The sequence below is a fragment of the Nothoprocta perdicaria genome, unplaced genomic scaffold, assembly GCF_003342845.1.
Source record: "Nothoprocta perdicaria isolate Ctin4 unplaced genomic scaffold, notPer1 scaffold_17, whole genome shotgun sequence".
Lineage (NCBI taxonomy): Eukaryota > Metazoa > Chordata > Aves > Tinamiformes > Tinamidae > Nothoprocta > Nothoprocta perdicaria.
The window spans coordinates 1,304,847-1,322,700 of record NW_020454871.1 but is presented as its reverse complement, the minus strand read 5'-3'; the positions used below and the strand labels follow the sequence as shown (position 1 = coordinate 1,322,700).

General features: G+C 37.2%; 1 protein-coding gene across 1 annotated transcript in view; it reads right to left on the bottom strand.

Moving 5' to 3' along the window:
* Window positions 1-4,253: 4,253 nt before the first annotated feature.
* The window catches only part of KLHL4 (kelch like family member 4), a 38,534-nt gene continuing 24,933 nt past the window's right edge, over window positions 4,254-17,854 (bottom strand). Inside the window, exons 5-11 of the mRNA XM_026035985.1 lie at window positions 16,470-16,682; window positions 15,589-15,775; window positions 12,584-12,808; window positions 10,740-10,902; window positions 7,683-7,895; window positions 6,451-6,622; window positions 4,254-5,841 (exon numbers count right to left, since the gene is read on the bottom strand). Coding sequence (XP_025891770.1) covers window positions 5,782-5,841; window positions 6,451-6,622; window positions 7,683-7,895; window positions 10,740-10,902; window positions 12,584-12,808; window positions 15,589-15,775; window positions 16,470-16,682 — 1,233 coding nt within the window. The 3' untranslated portion in view covers window positions 4,254-5,781. The remainder of the gene's footprint in view (window positions 5,842-6,450; window positions 6,623-7,682; window positions 7,896-10,739; window positions 10,903-12,583; window positions 12,809-15,588; window positions 15,776-16,469; window positions 16,683-17,854) is intronic.

Genomic DNA, 17,854 nt, shown 5'->3' with positions numbered 1-17,854 from the left:
TATAATTAATATGTTTTCCAGGAGTAGTATCACTGAGTTCCTTGGTAGTTTGARGTGACAGGGAGAAATAATTTGTACATTGAAATCAAGTGTCAGCTGATGAGTTTTACAGAAAGGTGAAATGAKACTGAGAAGCCCTAAAAAGTTGCATCCACTGTGTGGGAGCTGTCGCTCTGCTCTTTTCTTGGTTTGGAAAACATTTCTCTTGCAAAAGAGAGGAATGTGTAGCTTGTACTCCATTTCAGGGACTGGGCTGTGTCTGGGTTAAGTCAGCCTTAACCCAGGCTAATTGGCTAATTGATGTGCACTAATGGGCCATTTGGAAATTATCAAGACAATGAGAAAATAGTCTTTTCTTCATCAGTCTGCCTCTGTCCTTTGCTTTTCTGGGGATTCTTTGTGACTAAATACATGACTTTTGTCGTTTGTGCTCAGCAAAAGAAAAGCCAAGCCGTGGCTTCCTTGTGCCAGACTCCGGGGCATGCACGGAATGAGCAATACCCACTGGTGCCCTGGGAATATTTATGAAAGGAAAATGCTTTGCTGTAACTTTGTAACTTTCATCCCAAAATTACTCTTAAGAGGTCAGCGGGGTGTGTGTGTATGTGGTGCACATGTAGAAACGGAAGACTAATAAGTGCAGTGGGCTCTTGAGRTTAGAAAATGGGTTTGAGTTTATTCATATCTGGGCGATAAATATTGCTATAATGAAGCTTTGCATTTACTCAGTAAGAGCCAAGATCCTCCAAAAGTTATCACACAGCTCCATCTCCCGAGCAAACCCTATACTGCAAACTGCAAGTCTAAGTTGGATTCCTGAGCTTTACTGGTCTAACTGTGCACGCTGAGAGCATAAAATGTTAATATTCAGTATGTGGCTTTTTCAGCTCTGGAATACGATCAAACCTCTGATGAGGCAAAGGACCCAGATGGTTGGAGAGGGGTCAAGGTAGAATGGGTTCGTACCTTCTCTGACTGAAAAATTCACTTGCAGTGCATAATCTTATGAAAAATATTAGGTAGAAAGTGAGGTTTGTGGTCGTGCTCTTGATAGCAAGATCAATGTGCAAGTAAATACCTTTTGTGGCTGAAAATACACAATGCAACTGGAAGCAATAACAGGAAATCATAAAGTTCAGAAGACAGGTGTATTGGCAGAAGAGAAAAGAAATCTTTGATTATCAAGACCAAAGTTTTACTGATGCATTATTCCAATAATGCACATATAAAAATGTGCATTATTATTCTGATAATGCTTATACATCAGTCGTAATCTTTATTCCTATAGATTTTCTGAAAAGGGAAGTTTCCAATTTTGAAGGATGACAGATAAATCTGGAGTTCGGTTCATGTTTGTGGTTTTTGTTAGTTTTGGTAATTAGCTGGAATTTACTCAATTTCAGCTGTGAAGCTTATTTAAGGAAAGAGAATTTCCCCTTTCTAGAAAATTGGAACAGAACGTATAGCAATAATCTGATAGTAAAACACTGTAATAAATTAAGTCCATTCCAATATTTTGTAACTCAACAGTACTTTCAAAACAATCTTTCTATTATTGGAGACATTTCTGAAAGCAAATTTGATTAAAAGCTATTTATTTTTCTGAAAAAAAAGAGGAAGGGACCTGGAAGGGTTTTGCATCAGAYTTCCTTCCTCTGTATCAGACACACCCACACATATAGCTTTTCCATTGCTAAGAAATAATCATAATTTCTTAGCCTATATTTAACTGTCAGATTTAAATGATCGTTCCAGGGCAGCTTTTCCTATTTGTCTTGTTCAAGTAATTACCGGGGGTTATTTTTTCTTTTCAGTTTTGCGTGGTTGGCTTGTAAAAATCTTGATAATGTGAACTCGAAGGCTATCTCCTCTGTGCACTCTATAAACGTTGGTATTCACGTGTGAGAAAACAGTGATGCTAACTCTCTTTGCCTGTGTAGAATTGCCATGGAGTAAAAAACAGTCTCAGAGAGGTGGGTATGGGGACTAGAAAGTGCAGAGCTGTTAATGAGACTGTGTGAGAGTGACACATTTGAGCATGTTAAAAATAGGGATTGTTTTTGTGTAGCATTTCCCTGTTATTTTCCTTTGGTAAGGGATGAGACCAAGAGAAATCTCCAGRATAAAGTGAATTTAGATTTCCCGTGGGGGAGAAAAATAAATAAATAAATAAGTAAATAAAGGACCTTAATCTTTGTGAGGGGAAATGGATGTAGAAAGTATTTCTGATAAAATTCCCTGTTCCTGTATTAGAGGAGACAGAAAACAAGAGGTGGAACTTGAGTATCACCTGTAGGTGCTCTGAATGTGCAAGCTCTTAGAAGTCAGCAAAAGCTGGGTTTAATCTCTTCAGGAATCAGTGATAATTAGTAAAAGTAATTTTTCCCTCTTTTAGCATCATCCACTGAATGAGCCTGGGGTCAGGTGGAAAGCAAATATGGTGTTATGATACTTATGCTAAAGGATTTATTAATCCACCCATCCAGCACTGTGGAAATGCTGGTTTTGTAAGTTCCTTGGCCTTAGAAGGAAAGAACAAGGGAAGGTGGCAGAGGACCTCAGATGGTGGCTCTGCTGGGCTGTGGGTTTCTATGGGTCACACATTCTGGGATCTATTTCTATAGATCCCAGATCCATTCTGGAATATACTATATAGATCCATATMAAATATAGGAATATAAATCCATTCTGGGATCCCCTTTCTATGGGATCACACATTCTGCTTGCTGCCCAGAAGGAGAAAYGACCTAGTGACTAATCTGTTTGTTGAAAGATTTGGGCCAAAATCATTTCTATAAGATATTTTTCATGTAGCATCAGAGATGTCATTTATTTTCTTTGTGCCTTTGGTAAACATAGGTTTTTTCTTTTATCTTGTTCTAACACAAGCAAAACTCATGACRGAGTATCTGTAAATATGTATGGCAAGTGTAATTTTCTTAAAATGCTGATTTTGAGACTTTATTAARCTGTGTAACTGGTAACAAACTCTCATTCCTAGTTTACTGATAAAGCTTTTAACAAAATTGTATTTATAATATCTCATTTTAAAAATATAAATTAAATATAAAATGCACTTGCCATTAAAAGTGGGTGTTTCATAATGCAAACTGAAGGACAGGACGAAGGTAGGGGAATTTTGTCATCTCTGCAGCCCTTAATTTTGCAAGGCATACAGCTCTTAAAGGGAGGTCCTGTCTATTTACATTAAGATACTCATCCACAGGTTGTGTTCTTCAAATCCGCTCTTCTCTCTGCTCAGCTCTTCATTTTCACTCCTAACTGTAGACTTCAGGAAGYGTCAGATACACCTTTATGTTTTATAAATCACACCTACTAGCTAGGGGCACTTGTGTTGCTCTCTCACTTGAGATTTTCTGTTCTTTCAGCCCAAAGAAARCTGCTAATTCCATGCAAAGGCTCCATGGGAAAGACGCATTTGTGTTGTCAGTTTATCAGTGTTAACTTTGACCTGTCCCTCTTGCCCATCTTTTGACATTGTTTGTGTGTTCTTTTTTTATTTTGTGTTGCAGAGCTGTATCAGTACAGTATCAGTTCTCTCCATATAATAAATAAGGTTATCCTGGAAAAAATATCCTGAGGTTACTGGAAAGAGTGACATGTCATAGAGGAACTCAAGAAAAGTACAATTTAGAGGCTAAAGGATAAGTAGTGGCACCCTATATTTGTTCATTAAAAGACTACCCAATATCCTTGCACGGGGCCCACCAAGATAGTAAGAAATCAGTGCATTGCTCCAGCGTCAGCTTTTAATGAAGATGATTCTAAGTTACTAAACTAGTGGTTTGCTTAGGTTTAAGATTATAACCTGAAAAGAAGAAAGATGCTGAACTTAGACACCTCTGCAGGCAGAGAGCCCAGGTTGCTGGGGAGCCGCAATACAGGAGACAATTCCATGGAAAAGGGATCCCAACCTGACAATATTGCTAATTATTTTTTGTCTTGGAGAAAGAGAGATGAACTTGCCTAACAGCTTGAGTATGGAAAGGTAATGTTTAGTTTATGTGGACTGCAAGCAACGAGAAGGCTAAGAATATTTGTGATCTTAGCATACAAAAATGAGATACTTCTGTGTGTCTTGTTCTTTAAAAAGATATAAAATAAAAATTACRGAGTTGTTAAAACAATCTAGATTTTTCTTAGCAGAGAAAGTAAAGTTTATTTGAATGTGGCATGCCATATATAAACATAATTTTAGGTGCTTTTTAAATTTAAAATTTTTTTTCTCTCTATAAATACACTCATGAGATTTTGTTGGAAGATGTTTGATACATTTGACAGTATATATGTATTTAAAAATAGCATATTGCTGAATTCTGAAAATACAGTATTCTATCAGGAACGTTCATGATATGTTCAAAGAATTTTCATTTGTTTGTCCTGAATTTTCTTTTACTGATCTAACAACGAGATACTGAAGGCTAAAGTAGATAATATTAGTGTGCTTTACAGCATAGAGAATATTTTACATACATTCTTTTCCTAAAATACACTTTCAGCATTTGAAATTAGTAAGAATGAAATGAAAACAAAACATGTTAAAGTCTTCATAAAAATTGGCACACAGGAAGAAATATCATGCATGTAGAATATTATTTATAGATTTACTAGTGATTCTTCTCTTGTTCTTCATTTGTAGCATTCTCGTAATTTCAAATAAAATATAGACATGCGTGTAGTATKGGCATATACTGCTACCCAGTGCACGTGTTCTTTGCTTACCATATATTCTACTGTACATGACAGAAAGCTGGTAATCTTCAGCTGAGGTCCAAGACCATCATATCAATATGATATAAAATTTTCATTTTGGAAGTTATACTCAAGGAATGTAGTGATATGAATGTCCTAAAATGTTAATGTGCAGTGATGATTCTGAGAATAGACAAGCTGGTTTAACATGTGCTGACAGATGGTTAGTGGGCAAAGATGAATCCAGGAATAAAGTAGCACTGTGATCAGCATTAAAATATCACATTTCAATGCACTTTGAAAATGACTGCAAACAAGATTAGCATTCTCTTCTGGAAAAAAAAAAATGGAGATTTCTTTCGGTTGGCACACACTTAGTAACATAAATATACCTTAACCTACTATTTTTAACTTGTAGAATTTTCAGTTGAGTATATTGCAAAAAAAGGGGTATTCTGTGACAACACTAGCAATGCTGGAGGTTGAACAGCAACCAAATTCTGTGCTTCTCCGATTTAATTTATTGCACGRTTATTTGAAACCCAACTGGGCATTTGCATTTCTGAGTATGGAAGTAAAGTTACTTCTGCAGCAAATATTCTATTGTCAATGATATTTATTGACAAAGATTTTCTTCTGTGCAGGTCTCTGTTGGAGGTGTTTCTCTCTTAGACWTTTTCATTTACTTCAAGTATAAAATCTCTTTTTACAAACATTAGCTTTACTTTAGACATATAAAAGAAACGAGCATATGAAATCTTACAYACATGTATCATTTTCCTACCGCATTTTATAAATAACAGAAGAACTTTTGTAACCAACTTATAGCTATTCAATAACGTTTGAATGGTTCATTTTAGACATATTAAAATAATTCACTTCTGCAACATTCTCCGATTTTTGCAATGCAGGAAGACTCCAGCTTTGTGTAGCACAGAGGCTACTAGTATTCTCTATAACGGCGAGCTGCCAAGACCTGTATGGTCACGCTGCCTTCTGTAAATGTGTTTTATCCTCCAACGCAGTCTTCAAGGAACTTTAGCTTTAGCTTCACAATACATATAGTCTTTATGGCAACTTTACTACCACAACACAGGCACCRGCCCTGCCAATATTGACAGGAACTTCCTAGAAAAGAAAAGAAAGGAAAACTTTTTAGTAAACTGTTATGGGCAAGACTAGAAGAAATTACTTGCAGATGGAAAGGAAAGCATTATCCAAGCTGCTCAACTGTTAGTGGAAATACRGATTGAACTAGGCCTCTGCAAATGGAATTTTTGCTTTCTGGAAAAAAGACTTTTGCAGTTATTGAAAATCACAAGAATGTAGGTAGCGCTGTTGCTCTTAGTTATGTTATAAAAGAATTTCATGTCTTGTACTCCAGAAACAGGGACACCACAGCTACAAAAGGACCATGAGTCTTCTCTTGATCGTAGTGGTGATGGCCCCATCTCCAACCCAAGCGCATCCAACGGATGGCATTACTAAATGTGTGAACCTCATTTCCTGCCAAAATGGAGAAAAAAAAAATTAATTGAAACTGATTGAAAATTTGATTTACTTACCCATACGTGGTCTCCAACCTTTAGTCGGAAAATCTTCTTACAGCTATTAAGTAGGACATAATATTGGCAACTATATAAATTGAGTGTTACCACATTGCAATATAACATGTTTGTTTTGGTTCTTTTTTGAATCATAATTGCTTCAGATAGATTTCTTCTTTTATGTAATTACCTCTGTCCATTCGTTATTTTGAGCATCGTAGGACTCCACGGTATCCAGGTACGTGTGGCCATCGTACCCTCCGACGGCATACAGCCGGTCCCCCAGAGGGCAAATTCCAACCGCGTCGCGAGGAACGCTCAAGGGTGCCACTGTTGTCCAGGCATCTGTCTTGGGGTCGTATCTAGATCATGTTTTATGATCAAAATTTAAAAGTTAGGTGGAAAATAGCAACGCATTCTAACTTTGCTAAATGAAGTAACTTGTATTTCTTCTTTTTTTGCTGTACGGTAGTTCAGTTTATGCCATGAACTAGTAAGGACTAAATATTTTGTTCAGCCACTAGAGGGATCTTCAAGCACATTTAAAATGTCCACATTTTGCTTTACTTTTACAGTCTTTCAGTTCTTTCTATGAGATTATATGATTGGTACATTTTGAACATAAATGAAGACTGAGGGAACGATAGTGTGACAGCACTTGAATCTGCAAAGTTCAAGTAAATTTCAGTTTATTCCTTTATTCTGTAAAGATTTATAATTTCTGGTCAGAAATAAGSTTTTAAGAAAATTTCACTGCAAAATAAGCTAAAGTATCTTATATATTTGATAAAAATTGTAAGATAAAATGTGGCAAAATGTGGGTTGATTTTACTCTCATAGTATGTATTCAGCCAATCTCCAATAAAAATTCAAATGAATTCCACTTCAGTCCTAGCTCTATAGCATCTAGCTGCTAGGGAAACCTAACCACTGTGTTGTTCACAAGCAGGATTTGAATGCACATCCACTTTTCCCTTTTTATGCCCCAACGTGTGTAAGAGTAGCCCTTGTACCAATATCCGTTGTTCAGAAATATGAGAGTACTCTTTAATTCAGGGTTGGATTTTCTTATTCAATGAATAAATTAAAATTACTGAAGTTATCAGGAAAAAAAAAAGTGATCTGCAGCTTCACATTTCAAAATAGTCAGATCCTGTAACAGTCCTGTAAAGGTTTGGTAGAAGTCCAGTAAGCTACCCACTCAAGTGCTCATGGCACCATGAAAAGTGCATGTAGTGGGCTTTTCTAGAATTGGAGTATGTTCCAAATTTGTAGTGCTCACCTCTTTTGGAGAACTCAGTTTAAACGTGGTAATAGATTATATTTTCTGCAAAGTAAAACAAACCAACCAATCAACCAAAAAAAAAAAAAAAAAAAAAAAAACCACCAAAACGACAACAAAAAGACCCTGAAGACCCTTACCTTTCTACACAGTCTGAAAGTCGAGAACAGTGGTTGGACGCAGGTGCATCATGACCTCCCACAGCATATAAAAACCCATTGTAGGTGGCAACGCCAACGCCTCCCCTTCTCTTGGACATGGAAGCACAAAGGCTCCACTTGTTTGTGTGCGGGTCGAAGCACTCCATAGATTTTAAACAGGAGCTTCCATCTCGTCCACCAACAGCATAGAGCCTGGAATAGTTACCGACGGGAAAACAAACAATTTCTGTGTTTAGCCTCGCATTTTAATAAGATTTTTATTTGATATTTGATGTTTAAGCATAAGCTATGGATGACATTTAATTGAAAAGTACTAGGTATGTTTAAAAGATAGGGTTTTAAAAATATTTTTTCCTCATCACTTGCTTATTGARTACTTGACATCACGGTGCAGCATTGTTAAGCAATTTTCCGATGCTACTAACATGTAAAAGAACCATAAGAAACTTCATAACATATCAAAACCGTATTTAATATATTTTTGTCAGTGTTTTCTCAGTATTTGTGTTTCAAAATCATCRGGACAGAAGTTACTGTGCAGGTATGTCATGTCATGTGCTGTCAGCCTTTCTGAAGTTTGGCCTGAGGACGCTTATGTACATGCAGTTCTTTCTTAGCTGGGTGATATGTTTGTAGGTGGCAAATGCTAGAGCCTGAATTTCCATCATCCAACCAGGGCTCAGACCAGCTGTGTTGGGAAAATATGTTAGAATAAATCATGGAAACTCCCATTAACAACCATGGAGTTTTTTGTGGCTTTTTTTGAAACAYATTTTACAAAACCTGAATTCCTGTTGTAATCCAGACTGTCTTGATGTCACTAGAGAGATAAGTAATGCAGTATGTAATAGCAGAACTGTCGTAGACATTCAGTGTGTCATTTTTCATATGCCTTTCAGATCCTTGCTGTTTCTTACTGCTATGAAATTGCAGTATTACCTAGTGCAACAAGTTGGATAATTTGGGAACTTGTGCAGAGTAAGAAACAGAAAACAGAGCAGAAGGACTGTGCTTGAGAGGTGMCTGTCTTGCTATGAATTTTCTGATCCCTCTGATATATAATTTGACAAGAAAATTCTTGACCAGTAAGAGAGCAAAACAAGACTTCTAGCCTTGTCTTTTAATGTTTGTGGACTGGAGATAGACTTGAGCACTTCRGTTTATTGCTTAGACCATGCAAAGCTTGAGGATTTGCTTTGTTTTCCTTTCTCATCATGCTCTTAGCTACTGTCTACTTGTTTACACAGCTTTCTGGGAGAGAGGAAATAGCTGAATATGTGAACAGATTGGTTGGTGTTTTTTCTTTTCCACAATGTATCTAGAAACATGACAGAGTCATCTTAAAAAAAAATCTTTTTCCCTTCTTCAAGGAAAAGAACACATACGCCCATATTGACAGATGTTTTCGTGAGATATTTAATTGGCCAAAAAGGTTTGCTTCTRTTAAAACTCAAAGTATTTTCCAGTGGAGTGGAACAACTGGCAATTTTAATTTCAATAGTGCTACTAAAAAAAACATGGTATGACTTAAGGAACCATTCATTTAGGTTACCCAAAGCCATAATGCTGAATGGAGGACATCAGTTCTCATCTTCCCCCATTGGACCAGGGGTTGTATGACACAACTAACCAACTAGCAGCTTCGGTCAAGTTGGAGACAGCCTKTGTCAGGAGTGACTGAGATCAGGATCAGACTGGATTTGCTCTTTGACCAAGTGGTTTCCTCCATGTCATTAGAAAGTACCAGCAAGACCCTCTGGCGAAGGTTATACTGAGAATATTTCCTCTGAGGTACAAAAAGGACTTGAACACACAGTTCTCCTTCCCCCTAACTTCAAACTTRCAGATTAAAATCATGCGATGCTTGACTGCAGTATTCTGATTCCTCCTGTACATGAGGAATTTCTGAATCTGCAAGTATTTGTTTGTTGATGTTTTCATTACTGCATCATTATCCTCCTCTTTTGTAACTCACTGGAATTTAAGAAGTGAATGGGGAAGCTTTTGTGAGATGGTTTGAGGCCAGGTGCAGCRCTGTGCCTACAGCTGTCTATATCCCTCTCAGCCCCTACAAATTGTCACTACCAAGAAGCTTCCASAGTTTTAAATAAGACAGTTTGGCTCAGGCAGTGTCTCCTGCTGATAACCTGTGTCATTTTACCAGGCTCTGGTGTTCTCAGGACCAGAAGTTCTTGCTGAACAAGGAGAACAGAATTTTGTTCAGCATTAATTTATGACTTTTTCTTCTTCATGCTGAAATAAGATGTAACAYACCTCATTTTACAGGTATGATACAGATTGTGCATTAGACTCTTACACTTGTCTGTTCCCAAGTAATGATGTTGAGTGGCTTTAGTGTTTTAGGAGGATGCTTAAGCAAATTTTTAAAATCCTGTCTAGAAAACAACTTACAGTGTACAATGAATATATGACCTCAGTTGTTTCAAGAAGTACATGACGGACAGAATAAAACTGGGTAGGTTAKCATTTGGAGAAAGCTGTTTATTCCATGCCTGATTACTAAATTAGCCTTCCTTTGAACATACAATATCTTCTGACTTTTAAAAATTATTTTTGACTGCAAACTTGCCAAGGTTGTAGATGCATGYGGAGAGCATAAAATGACAGAAAAAAATGACTTTGTTTTTGTAGAACTCATTTCAAATTATATTTCCTCAGGCATAAAAGAATGAAAAGTCAATTTAGAGCCCTAGTTAGAAAGAAGTTGATCAAAATCCCCATGAGGCATATTTCATGTAAAATTCTGATATGCGTGTTAGAATATTTCTGACTTGCTCTAACTTCGGAGAGATGAAATATATGTATAATATGACTGCACATTTGAACCAATTTGCTGCAGCAATACCTTTTCTGTCTTATTTTTGCCCATTGCAACTTCTGCTTGTTTTCTTGAGGTGGTTAGTAACTCTGTGATTGAAAATAATATTTTAAGAAGTGTATTGCTACCTAAGCAGAAGTAAGCAAGCAAGAAAGCAAATGAAAAGCAAGCAAGAGATTTTTTATCTTTCCACATACTTGCTATTTAATGCTGCAACCCCTACAGTGCTTCTGGGCGTTGACATGCTAGCCACATAATTCCACTGTCGTGCTTGGGGATCCCATCTTTCTACTGTATTAAGGTAACTCCATCCATCGTGACCACCGACAGCGTACATTGGTCCTTCAAGCATTGCTACTCCTTAAAAGACAAAATTACAAATTACAGCGTCTCATAATTTCTATTACTGATAAAGTATTACTGATAAAGTATTAATTCCATGTTTCAATTCAATTCAAAGCAATTTCAGCTGATATTAAAGTATCTAATAGCTGCCTTGTCATTGAGCAGAATAAACAGGCATATACAAAATACTTCATATACAATATTTTTCTGAATAAGAATTATCTTTTGCCAAAAGATAGAGGAAAGCTGCTTTATTTCTGATGTTCTCATCTGGAGGTTTTATCCCACTTCTGTTGACGGTTCTGAATCAAATCCGAGCCTATACACGTGAATCGATGCAATTCTTCTAAAGAAAGGCAAAGCAAGGCAATGAAAGTATTTGTCCAAAGCAATTCTCTAATCCTGTGCTCTGCTCTAGCTGCATCTCCGTACTYGCTCCAGCATGAAGCTTAAGCTGAGTGGGTTGCTGTTCTTATTTGTACAAGTACCATAGCGTTTTAATACCTGTAAGTGGAGCCCACTTTAGGATAAGAGCTGACTTGTATCTGTTGCTGTGCTCCTGTTTTGTGAGCTGCTGCTGTCCCTGGTGCCTCCTTGCTTTGTCAGTAAAGCAAAATGTTTGAATCTGGCTGCTTAAAAGTTAGTTTTCGAAATCCATCCTCTCAGGCGTAAACAGCCCGATTTTTTTCAGAAGTGCTAATTTTCCCCAAACTCACACTCAACCTAATAGGAGCTGTAGGTGTAGAGCAGCTTTGCAGATCAGGGTGATGCCCAGAAGCCAGTTTGGGGCTTCAGATTGTGACCTGCTTGACCTACTTGTTGGGTAGAATTCTGTCTTTGCAAATTACAGACTTGGAAATAATTTTTTAAATTTATTCTTTTAGTTCTTCTATATGTTTTGAGGAATTTGACAGACTAGAAGGTATAAACCCTATGCTGTTCTTTTAAATAAGGCAACGTAGTGCAAAAGGTACTAGGCCACAAACTAAGGCTCTATGTCCTTTGAACTTGACAAAGATTTCATTTAATAGCTATTTCAATAAGCATAATAGAAGCCAGCATTCTTTGTAACAATTATGCTACGTAAATCATTCAGAAATTAGTTTAATACTCCTTATATGGTTCACAGTTTTAAACTTTTCCTTATTTTTTATACTTTCAGTTAGAAACTCTTGATTTCATATTATTCATCTACCATGAATAATATTGATTGTAGGGCAGATTATAGATCCATGGATAGTAAGTTATGGCAGAGTTCTGTAAAATTGCTTGTAATGACATCATTAAAATTAGTGAAGATGTATTTATTCCCCTACAGCAATCTTCAGTGTCAGTTATTTTATGATCTGATTGTCAGAGATGTTAGATATCAAAAAAATCTTTTTTTCAAAAATCAATCTGTTATTCAAGCTGTTCCTGTCTTGCAAAAATATCTCTTAACTAGCAAATGTGATTTAGAGTTGATTATTTTCTCTGTTGCTTGTATTTTGTATGTCTTTAACAGCAAAGTAAGCTCTGGAAAGCTCTACTAGTTATGTGTTCATTAATAGATACCAACTTTCTCTTGGAAAATATTTCTACAGCTATTGTTGCATGTTCTTATATGTTTTAAGAATATAATGCCAACGGGATTTGTGTCCATCAAAATGGACCTATGCATGATAGACAGTATGTAAAAGGCCAAAGTACCTCTTACCTAATCCATGTCTGTGTGTYGACATGGGCGGCATTATAGTCCAAACTTTGGTGATAGGGTTGAAACATTCAACAATATTCGAAGTTTTCAGGCCATCTCTGCCTCCCACTATGTAGAGTTTGYTGTCGATCACTGCCACTCCAAACTGTAGTCGTCTACCGTTCATGGTGCCAATTTGTACCCAACTGTTAGTCCTAAGGTCGTATTTCTCGATTGTGGTGGTGCCTGTTAAAATACAGTTATTATCAAACTTTTGCAATATAAGATGCTGGGAAATTGATGATCAGAGTCCAGCAGTCAGTCAGTTTGCCTCAATACATTACTAAATTATGCAAGGAAATTCAGTACATAGTCTTTTATTGCTGCCYGTTGAGAAGTTCAGTTATGAAGTGTGACTCTAATGAGAAAGCTGCATTAAGTTCATGCATATATGATTGCCAAACACATGAGAATAACCTGAAAGCAAGAAGATGCAGAATTAGATGGCAACACATTTTTTTAACGTGGAAACTTTTGGAGATAAGTTTAATCTGTTACTTTTTTCWTCTTTATGAACAGAGTTCACCACAGGTATGTACTTAACCGTGCTTGTGCTTAAACCATTAGCACTACGAAAAATTAAACGGGCAGCAATGTATCTGCCTGTCTTAGGACCTGGGTTGCATAATCATGACTCCTTTGGATGTCTTCCCTTATATGCTGGAAACAGGGAGAAGGCTGAGTAGGGGCATGTGTACACTTGCTTCCCACAGGCAGCTTCCCTGAGGTTTATCTTTGCAGAGCCCTTGCAATAGTGGTTTGCCTACTGCAGTATATGAGCTGTACTTCTCTTTTCTTTTTCCTGTGTTTCTGAGTTTTTAGTATTGTTTTTATATAACTATCCATATGACTCCTGCCAGAATTCCCTGCCTTTCGAAACTAGCACTTTTCTATGCATTGGCTCCTGTCGGTCACTGAGGATCAGCAAGTGCTCCTGCGAGAGGTGACTTAGCGCCGTGAGGAGCACAGACAAGTAGCACTCTGAGTAATGCAAAAGGCAGGTAGCGAGGCAAGAGTGGTCCATGGCAGCAAAACACCCATGAAATGCAACCGAAAAGAAAGGTAGCGTTTGCTCTGGAGACATTTTCCTGAGAATCTGAAATAGATGGACTGCTATATTTTATACTCTTAGTGAAATAAGAACTTATGATTCCTTATTTTGTGTTTCTGAGCCACRTGCCTTTCTAAATGCATTGGCTGGGAAAGAAAAAATACCTGATCCACCAACAGAAAAAGGAAGAAATTCTAATTTTTCCTCCCTCTCGTGTCATCTTTTATTCTGAGCAGTTTGGTTTCTTTTGCTGTTCTTTCTACGTGGTTAGTCTCTTTGTTATTCTTTGCTTTGGTTCCTCTCATTTATTTTATGCCAACGTATGAGTTTTTCAAAACTCTTAGCTTCAAAAGAACTGTCTCATGTACTGACTGAAGAACAGGAAAATTACATTGAGACATATAGTGTCTTCATCCCCTGTAGGCTCTGATTTTACAAGGGCTTGGAAGTAGGTTTTTAAAGTTAATGTGGTTTAGGCACAGGCACATCTTTCAAAACACTAGACCAGAAGAGGTCCTTTGATCTTCATTTGATCATTCTAACTGGAGATTTGACTTCAGGTCCCACCTGCGACAAGCACAAAATCCAGACAGGTGCTCCCCGAGAGTTTGAGTTTTCTGTATCAGGGGAAGCATGTAAAGCACAGGATTGCCAGAAGTGGTAGTTACAGACCTCACAGGTCTGTTCCTCATGGCCTCATAGCTTCTTTCCTCATAGAAGATAAGGAAGGCCTTATCTTCCAGCCCAGCACAGGCCCRAGGGATGAGTCAGAGATGAAGCAGGATGAGTCAGAGATGTAGCGGGACAGCAGGAAGCAGAGGAAATGCTGTTCTACTTAACCATCAAAAGGCAAAAGTKCAAACAATTGGCTTCTTTCCAAAGCCATAAGTAAAAGAGGCACCAAGAGGAAGCCCAGATGTTCATTGAAATAGCCCTTTCTCTGTATAGCCTTTACTAAGAAAACAAACTAGGAAACTTTATTATTATTTCTGTAATATTTAAAGTAAGCTGTTTGTTCTTGGCTATTTCATATAATTTATGAAAAATTAATATTGCTAATGAAACTACAGTAATTGCTATAGTTAAACTTTAATTGTGAGACTGCCCTGGGGATGAGACTGTGTTTTCCCTTCACGTTGTTATGGGGGTGAATGTTTTGGGTTTGATTTGATTACATAGGCAAAGGAAGGTAGCAGTCTTGCAAACATCAGCAGTRTTTTGCAAAACACAAAATAGATTAACTTCTTGATGATTTTATGAAGAGTGAACTCACAAAGCTAAAATGTGCTGCAGTTCAGCAAGTCAGCAGACTTTAAAATAATTACAGTTGTTTGTATTGCACCAGGCTGTGGATTTGAGCTTAACGTAGCCAATAAGCTAACATCTTGCTCACTAAATAGATTAGTGTACTTAGTAAACTTGCTGTTTAGATCTCTGATCCTCTCTTTATAGGTTTATAAATTACARAAATGCTATCAAAAATATGCTCATAGTAAATTACTATAGAATCCAAAATTTTAAAAAGAAAGTGCTTTGAGGCGTATCACTTATTTTGTTGGTCTGCATGTTGCAAAAGTCAAATCATAAAAATTGATATGCATTTCTAACTCTTAACTATATGTCATGTAAGATCTTTCCAATTAAACAGTATATGAAGGATTGACAAGCTTTAGCTAAGACTTTTTAAAAGTTCATTAATGCWTTTGTGGTTTTATTTCCCTCTTCTACAAAAGGTTTCAAAATTAACCTTCTAGCTCTTGCACAATTATAGAGGAAAAGGATTCTAAAATGACAGTCAAAGTGTCTTGAAGGATTTCAGGTGGGTTTTTTCTTTCTTTTTCTTTTTTTCCCCATGATATATGCAGCTGAACAGAACGGTTTTCTGTAACACAATCAAATGGATTTCCAGACTCACCTTTGGTGGCATCCATACCTCCTACAGCATAAAGTGCACCTACTGTAGACTTTCTGGGCTTGGTTCGAGGGCTCTGCATCATGGACCGTCTCTCTGGTAGGAGGTGGTACTTCATAGCCTCCATAAGAAGTTTCTGACATTCTAGGTCATCTGCAAACATTGGACTGTTTTCTAGGTCGGCTAGTAACTAAGAAACAAAAAATATCTTATTGACTTTTAGATTTTTAAAAATTTTAAAATGCACTCTAGTAATTACARCATTTGTATTGATATTGAATTTGATATTATGAACATAATATTGTTCTTTTTGAAATAGAATGCAAATCTGCCTTTGACGTAAAAAGAAACAAGTCTAATACCTAACACTGGACACCTCTACTAATATAAAGCACGTGTTTAAAATGAAATGTGTGCGACGTTTTGATACTTAACCCAAAGTTGTAAATTTGATGCTTCATTCATAGTACCCCCAGTGCAGTGTTGCTATTAGCATAAGCTTTTCAAAAGAGATACACGGACCTTGTATGACACAGATATGACAATGTGAAATTACTGTAAAATTGTATAGCTCTCTCTGGAAAGATCTAAGTYTCATGATGTATTAAAGGACATGTGATGCCAATAGTCAGAAGAGTCGAGGACAACCTAGGTAATGCTGTTCTTGTCCACTTACATTGTGCCTCATACATCCTGCAGTTGATGCATAATAAGCATATTTATTAGTTTACAATACATTTTTTTAAAAAGCTCCCGACCACAACATTTGTAAAGAGATATATTCTCTACTTATAGAGAGATTCCTTCCCTACTTATAGGGTGCTTGAGGTAAGCATTTGTGTTAGGAGCCCAGCAGTTCCCTGCTGGGTTATTCACCTCCCTACCTGGGGTGGCAGCAGAGGCAGCCTGATGTAGGAGAGAAGCATGCCCAGGTCTCGCTGCCTGCTTTGCAGGTCGTGCCTCACCCACATCATCAGCGCCTGGAAGATGGCCTCTTCGTCTGGAACGTTGATGTCGTCACTAGACAGCAGCTTTGCGATCTCATTAGCAGGAAGCAAAAGAAATTCCTGGTTTTTGATCACTTCTGTGAAGTGTTCCTGGAAAGAAAAAGGTTTCCAACCACTTGTGATTTTCACACCTTGAAATAACATTTTTTGTGGATAATATAGGCTTTTCTGCATTTCTGTTCTGTTCAAGAAGATAGGGAACAGCCAAATATGTTCTAAAGATTACTGCCTGTAATCTGACTGCCTTTCATTTATTCAAGCATAAACCCGAAAGGCTTATTTTGTCGAGAAAAACCATTAAAGGAGGAAAAAAAATATTAATGGGAAATACAAATGAGTTTCACTCGGCATATCATGCAGAGYGTTTCTGAGGTTGTCCATTAACCTTTCTTATCTAGTGTACAGAGACAATTTATAGCTAGGTGCCAAAAGTAGTTCACTCTCTTTAAAAATAGCACATGTTTTTTAATGGAAGAATTACTTTTATTTAAACTCTTACTCATTGATGCCAAGGATTTGCAGCATCAATGCAGTCTGTAGTGAAGAGCAGGCCCGTAGGTATTTCCTGGGAAATGGGTGGGAATTCTCTGCCTGACTTAATAAATGGAATTTCAGACTCCTGCTTAGTCCCAGATTTTGGTATCTGCAGTAGCAGCAGAGTGACTTTATCCCTAGACATTCCTTCCAAGTGACAGCTCATCAGCTCCTTCCCAAGCTCCCACTTTTCTGCGAGCATGAACACCACAGGAGCCCACCAAAGGATCACACATAGGAGTTTTTTCCTATTTTAAGGGAGGTGAGCTTTTAAGAAAATTACAAATATTAAAACAGCTCTGTCAAACATCTTTGAAGTGACAAACGTGAATATTTGGATTGCCCTGAAACCTCATGGGAGTCATTTTTCCTTTGTCTGTACTAAGTAAAAGTGTTGCAGTGATTCAGCCTTGATGCCTAACCCCGAGCACAGGAAATAACAGTCGTTTGTGTAGTCAATATTTTCAGGATACTGCATTCATGAACAGATATGGAAAGCTGCAGAGAAGAAAGAGGGAAGAGATGCAGAAAAAAAATGCATCCCATGCATCCCTTGATTTGCAGAAATCTAAGACRTTCTGGTAAGTCTAGTACTCGCAGGCAGGATTCACGAATAGAAATGGTATGTATTTGTGCTTTCCAAGAAATACTTTGGAAAACCTTAAATTTTTGTTTCATGTTAAATTACAACTGATTTTTGTCCTTTTCCCAAACTGTAAATAAAATTG